The 7,016-nt window shown below is 44.8% G+C and overlaps 1 protein-coding gene across 1 annotated transcript; it reads right to left on the reverse strand.

The window, feature by feature from the left end:
- Window positions 1–1,368: 1,368 nt before the first annotated feature.
- On the reverse strand, window positions 1,369–4,644 carry LOC125506928 (disease resistance protein RGA5-like). The gene is made up of 2 exons (XM_048671878.1): window positions 3,760–4,644; window positions 1,369–2,449 (listed from the first exon to the last, which is right to left on the reverse strand). The coding sequence occupies exons 1-2, from the start codon at window positions 4,560–4,562 to the stop codon at window positions 1,381–1,383; spliced, it is 1,872 nt and encodes a 623-aa protein (XP_048527835.1). The 5' UTR covers window positions 4,563–4,644; the 3' UTR covers window positions 1,369–1,380.
- Between the last annotated feature and the right edge of the window lie 2,372 nt (window positions 4,645–7,016).

A 7,016-nucleotide genomic window follows, 5' to 3' on the forward strand; every position in this document is an offset into this window, starting at 1 on the left:
CATGGAGCCAACGGGTACTAGGTTTGAGGTGGAGAAGTTCGACGGAACCGAAAACCTTGGGTTATGACAGATAAGTGTAAAAATTGTTGACACAACAGGGATGCTTGAAGGTGTTGCGGGATGTCAAGCCAGACGGACGATGAGGACTGTGAGGAGTTGCAGATGATTGCAGTCGGGATAGTTCGGCTGGGTTAGACTTGTCAGTTGACGGATCGACGCAAGTCGGTTGGTACAGAAGACGGTGGTGGAATCAGCGACGACGACATAGGTGCGCGATGCTGATAGTGACCGACTTCTGGGGCGTGGAAACACGTGGGGCAGGCCCGAGGGCTTGTGTGGCTTCGACAAGACTATGGCGCGAGGTTGAGTCAAGGTGGTATATACACGGAGTTTGATGTCGACGAGGCGCGGGGTGGCACGTACACCCACCATGGAGTCATGTTGAAGGTGGAGCTGGATTGAGAGGCTACGGCGTAAGTCGACAGAGAGTCGAAGCCTATTCAGCAAGGGAAAAGCGAGTGACATGCAGTTTGGACTGGAGCCCAGTGGTCTGATAGAAGCATGAAACTCGTCATTGATCGGTGATGATCGGTGGTACTCTGCAACGGGGGTTGAGTGGTGTGGGTTCATGACCCTTGAGACTCGACCAGGACAGCGGAGGCTCGACGCGGTAATAGCAGCGAGGCGTGCGGTAGCACGGGACATGGAGACGTGCCAGGGCTCTGGTGGTCATACATGTGGTGAGACAACTGCGAATTTGACTCCGGATGATTACAAGCAATTGTGAAATTCTTTCAAGTTTCAGACAGACGGTCAAGAAAGGAGCGGTGATGTTGAGTTCAGGTAACTCTTACGTGTGACACCCAATATGTGAGTTGTTCACTTTCACGCAGGTCAGTGATCAGTGTGTGATGGTGTTGGACTGGTGCTCTGGAAGTTGGGAGCGCAAACTAGAGTAATGTGGAACTTAATTTTGCTCTGACTGTGGTCAAGAAAAGAAGGGACTACAAGTTGCAGGTGGAGTCATATGGAGTCTTTGGAGTAGCAGCGGTGCTCATGGGATAAGCTCAAGTTCAATGTACATGGAAGTTTGACGCATCGACGAATTCAAGGTGGTGGAGAATATTCGCCAAGGTGGAGTTTGTTGGAGTTGTGTCGAATATAGTGTACAAGTTAGGTTACAGTTGGACTCTGAGTTGTATTGTGTTTAGATAGGATATGTAGTCGTGTCCTAGTAGGACACTTGTATCCTAGGCCTCTCTTATATAGCGGGGGTAGACACACGATGTAACCTATGCCAACATAATAGCACCGGAACGCAGGGGAAGCCGGCGGCATGTGCCGGTGTCCAGGGTGACCGGGTGCGGTATTGTGACGGTGTCACGGGGAGGAGCGCCCGTAGTCAAGCCCCGGGGATGTAGCCATATCGGTGAACCTCGTTAACAAATCTCGGTGCCGTGCCTTGTGTGGTTGCTTGGTCCTTGGATGATCGACTGTATGCCTCGGATTTATTCTAACATCACATTCTCCTATGTCCAACACACGAAGAACTGGGAAATCCAACACACCAATAGCTGGAAATTGCAACGCAGAATACCCAAACATAGCAAGTGATCGAACATGGGAGAGATCCCCTGACACAGAATCCATTTCATTAGTGCGGCTCGCCACAGAGAGCCTGCGAACCTTGTGTCTCCCCACCTTCTTTCCATCATCCAATGATGTCATAAAGTTTTCTTCTTCGGCCTTGCAAGTTATGAAATCAAGAACAATGTCATGAATCCGGCATGCTGCCACCTCATCATACAACTCGTCAGATTGATGATTTGCTATTGGCTGGATCAAGCTCTTGTTGATCAATTCATTCAAATAATCCCGGCCTACTTCATATGCACTCCTCCCTTGTGCTTCATGGATGAATCCTTCAGCAATCCATTTATGTATCAGACTCCGTTTGTCGATGATATGATCTTCTGGGAATGCACTCAGATACAACAAGCAGCTTCTGAGACGGTGAGGAAGATCAAAATAACTGAGAGATAATATCTTCGTCATGACCACAGCCTCTTTTGCAAGTGAAGAACCAATAGCATCAAGCACCCTCTTCCATTCTTCTTCTGCAGGTTTATCAGCCAGCATACTAGACAAGGTTATAATAGCCAACGGAAGCCCTGCACACCTTTCCAATATCATCTTAGATATTTCTTCTAGACTGGGAGGGAATAAATCCTCAGAACGGAATGCTCTTTCAAGAAATAGTCTTCGGGAGTCAGCAGAACTAAGGGGTTCCATTCTATAGACATAATCGCCTTGAGGAGAACAAAGTGATGCAACTGTACTATTGCGTGTTGTAGTGATAATTCTGCTCCCACGGTCATTATTTGGTAAAGCATCTCTTATAGTTTTCCATGCTTCTGTGCTCCATATATCATCAACCACTACAAGGTACCTGCCATTACGATTATAACAAAGATTTATTTAAAGTTAAAATCCATATAAGGTACAATTTCTTGGAACATGTATGAAAATTCACCGCAGCTAGCTATCACTAAAATCTTATTGAAGGTAGACACAGGAGTGGTTGATAGCTTACTACCCAAGAGAAACGTGTAACAGCTCCCAGGTGACCGGGTGCTGAAAATCCTGTCTCTTTTGAGGAAGTTGAGGGGCTAAGGTTTGCTGATTTTGGAGTTCAGGCACCATTTCTATATTTGAGGGATGAAATTGAAATATATTTCCCCCTAGTTTTATATACGATGGATTGCAATAATCAGGTAAAATAATAATCCAAAATAGACTAATTAGAATTCCACAATCCTTAATATTAATTGGACGCGCATACAAGCTTTGACGAGACTATGCAGCCAAAATGTTAGGAGCTCTGGATTCACTGGTTAGATTAATTTGTGGGGATAATAGTTTTTCCTTAGTCCAAATAATCATAATACTACACTATACAATATTAGAGAGTGGCCCAACTCGACTAGTTAAATTAGCTCTACACGGACGACATTGGCAGACACTAATCTAAGTGCCCTATAATAGATTTTGTAGAATCCCGTTCCCAAATACTCCCTCCGTCCGAAAATACTTGTCATTAAAATGGACAAAAAGAGATGTACCTAGAACTAAAATACATCTAGATACATCCCCTTTTATTTATTTTGATGACAAGTATTTCCGGACGGAGGGAGTATAAGTCTGTCTAGAGATTGCAACAAGTGACTACATACAGAGCAAAATGAGTGAATCTACACTCTAAAATATGTCTACATACATCCGTATGTTGTAGTCGATGTGAAATGTCTAAAAAGACTCATATTTAGGAACGGAGAGAGTAGTTAACTGTGTTTGACTGTTCGTTAACCAGAATGGTATTAGCATGTGCTGCCGAATATTGCAGGTTGGTAACAACGGATTGATTACCAGTCATTTTTAACTGTAAGTGTTACCATGCTATCTGTAATACCTCTGGAAGGGACACCTATTGAAAATTCAGAGATGAAAAAAAGATCAATGTTTCAAATAGCAGGCTATGAAAAATAGCGGCGGGCCTCCAGATAAGCTATAGCGGAGCTATAGCGGGCTATAGCAGGCTATAGCGGGCTATTTATGAAGGCGACCATTTAGCGGAACCCTGCTGAAAAGGTTATAATGGGCTATAGCGGAGCTATAGCCGGCTATTTAAAACTATGAAAAAGATGTGGTAAAATTCCAAGAAACTAGACAGATAGATATTAGATACTAAATGATGCTTACTTCTTGTTCTGGAGGTGCTCTCGAAGTGTATCAATAAGTAGATGCTCGCCATCATCAGAAATGTTGTGAGTAATTTCCAACCTTTTAGCGATTTCTCTTAGAACCTTTCTCATGTTAGGCTTTCGAGAAACAGACACGAAAGCTGAACAGTCGAATTGCTTTTTGATGGTATGGTAGACTGCATTAGAGAGCGTAGTCTTACCAAGACCACCAGCACCAACAATTGACAGCACGTGAAGCTGCTTAGAAGATGAATCTTCATTTTTGAGCCCCTCAATGATGTGCTTCATAGGACCGTCAATGCCCACAAGCTTACCAACATCCTCATAGAGCGGGTGCAACCTGGGATCAATATCACACGCGGTGGAGTCAGATGAGAGGCGGTCAGTTTTATACCTCTGATGCCTCTTGCTTGTCTCGATTGCACGGGCCTTGAGCTTTTTGATCTCGCCGGCGATCTCATGGCGAGGTTTGAGCTTGGTCAGCTTGTCAAAGAACCCCTTGAAGCCCTTTGGCCCATCTTCCTTGGTGTCAGCACGAGCCATGAAGTCATCAACACAGTCCTCCATGTCGAAGGACAGCTCGCGGACATCGTCCCTCCAAGCTCTAGTCTCATGGTCGAGCTGCTCGGCGTCTGCTAGCGCCTCCAGCGCAGCCTGCATATTGCTCATCTCTTCTCTTGTGCCTTCGACCTCACGGCGCACGCCCTTGAGCTTGCTGCGCTCTTCGTTGAGCGCCATGAAGAGCTTGGACAGGAGGGGCTTCATCACTCCCGTGCCCACGCCCACGAGAGCAGCCTCCATTGCCTTGTGCTATGTGAGATTGCTGGATCTGAGAGTAGTAAAAGTGATGTGGTGGTGTGGCGTGGGAGAAGGAGGAGATTTCCTTAAGAGATCTTGGAGAAGTGTAAGTGATGTGTGGTAGCGAGGGCTTGATTTTCCCCCCTACCTGTGTGCGTTTGGTGTGAATTCACATGTCATTTGATGAAGGAGGAGATTTCCTTAAGAGATCTTGAAATTGGCTTTCGCCCCGTTATAGTAGATTTGAAGGACCGCCATTAGTTTTGTTAGCCCGCTATTTAAAACAATGGACAATACAGGCAAGACCACAACTATAGCATTCATGGTGCTCTTACTCTATGGCGTGGGGAATCGGTGTATCTGTTAGCCCAATACGGTCCGGAGCCGGATCCTCTAACTTAGAGAAGGGAAGTTACGGTGCTATAGTGCTCATCTAGTGTAAAATGAAGAAGAAATGTTACGAACTATTAACAGGTTATTTATTTTTGATAATTACTGTATATATAAAAATTCAAAATTAATTTTATATCACCATCAACTTGTTTGTATGTAATTACTATGAATGTGTATACTAGATCTGTAATTTAAAAATTAATTTAAGTTATTTTAGCTTTAATTGTATGGATTAACAGAAGGAATGTTAGGATATTGTAGCTTCTCTAACGTCCCTTGTGTATGTTAGAGGATCCGGTTCCATAGGGTCCATGGGCAGATTCAGTGAAATGACATAAATGCATCCACATGAATGGAGTGGATTTGCGGACTAATCTCATTAATAACAGGGAGGGACCTCCATCAATTAATGTGTCAAGTGGAACTCTATTTTGGCAACTCTGACAGGTGCCTGTGTCCATCCATCGGTAAATGAGATGACATGATAAAAAAATATGGATCACAATAATTGTCTTCTGCATTTGGCTACAGTTTTTAAAAGAGCACAGTGAAAAAGGAGACTTAAAAGCGGAGATTTTGGACCCAACCAATGTATGAAAGACCGAATCTTCACTGGAACCAAAGCGGAGACTTAAAAGAGCAGTACTGCTAGCTAGTTGTACTTTTCAAATACTGCTGCTATGCAAACGACGCTGCACAGCCAATTTTGGGACGATACAATCAATCTAACCATCCATGCAAAGGAAAAACTGCAGCACAGCGTCGTCTTCAAATCGGCAAGCAAGTGTCGTCTGTATAGTACTTCCGCTTTTTAAATGTGCAGCTTCTTAGAAGATGCCTATGGTTGTTGGGAATTGCATTGCCTGATTTGCCTAATAACTGGCCATACTAATGCCCCTTATCTTTTCATAAGTTTTGAAAAGAGAAACTTGTCCATTTTTCGACAAGGGGAATTATGCCCGGCCTCCGCAACAACGCAATATCGTAAAGACATTACAGATGCACACAGCTGGAAGACAACAAGAAGAAGAAAAAGGAAGATCCCGTTATAGTGATCAATTTCTTGTAGCCGCAATATGAACCAGAACCTAGCTAGACAACATCCAAAGTCCAAATTCTCTAAAAACGACGCCTTCAAGAAGGAAACAGTGCACACGCACAGTCATCATCGGATCCTAGATCTTAGGTTTCATCCTGGAGAAGATCCGTGGTCTCAAGACATTGCCTTCAACAAGGTCAATGCCAGACACAACCAATTAATCTAGGCTTTGGGTTTTCATCATAAAAGGTAAGGCCCTGTACTCCGCTTGCGTTGTCACCCCCACTTGTTTGATGCTGCTGCTACAAGTCACAAAGTACTAAGCAAAGTACTAATCGGCACGAAGACTCGATCTGCCATTAAAAAGACTCGGACCTCAGACGTCATGACGTTCTGCGCTGCCGCTACTGTCTTCACCATGGTACCTGCGTCCATCCATCGGTAAATGAGATGACGGGAATACAAGTATGTGCTGTTGAACCCATTTCGTGGAAGCCGATGGGGTGTGCATGTGTACTGTACGTCAGCAACTGTCGTGTAAGCTGCTTGTGCACTAAACTGGAAGTGACAAACAATGAAGATGTCTTGAATCTGAATTTCCAAAATCAATAAAAAAAACATGTGAATAGAATACAAAACAGCGAGCTCTCTCACAACAGGCTTTCGCTCCTCTTTATATACAAAACAACAACCGACAAAGTACACGGCCGAACCATATATGATGGTGAGGCGGCCCCATACAACGCCGATCCCAGGGTACAATTCAACCGGACAATAACATGGGAAGAGTTGAGTCCACCGCCGCACTACGCCCTAACACACCTAAGCTTCACCACGACGCGCTCGGAAGTAAAAACAGCGCAAAGTGTCATTGCTGCCAAGGCAAGCTCCATAGGTTCGGATCAGGGCGCCTTCAATATCAAGACAAAACGACCACCTGAGCCACCCACCGCTATCCCTATTGCCGCACACACAACCAAGAGTGGTAGCCACCATCACCACCATGTGGAGGCCGCCAGAGAGCT

The sequence above is a fragment of the Triticum urartu genome, chromosome 1, assembly GCF_003073215.2.
Source record: "Triticum urartu cultivar G1812 chromosome 1, Tu2.1, whole genome shotgun sequence".
NCBI lineage: Eukaryota > Viridiplantae > Streptophyta > Magnoliopsida > Poales > Poaceae > Triticum > Triticum urartu.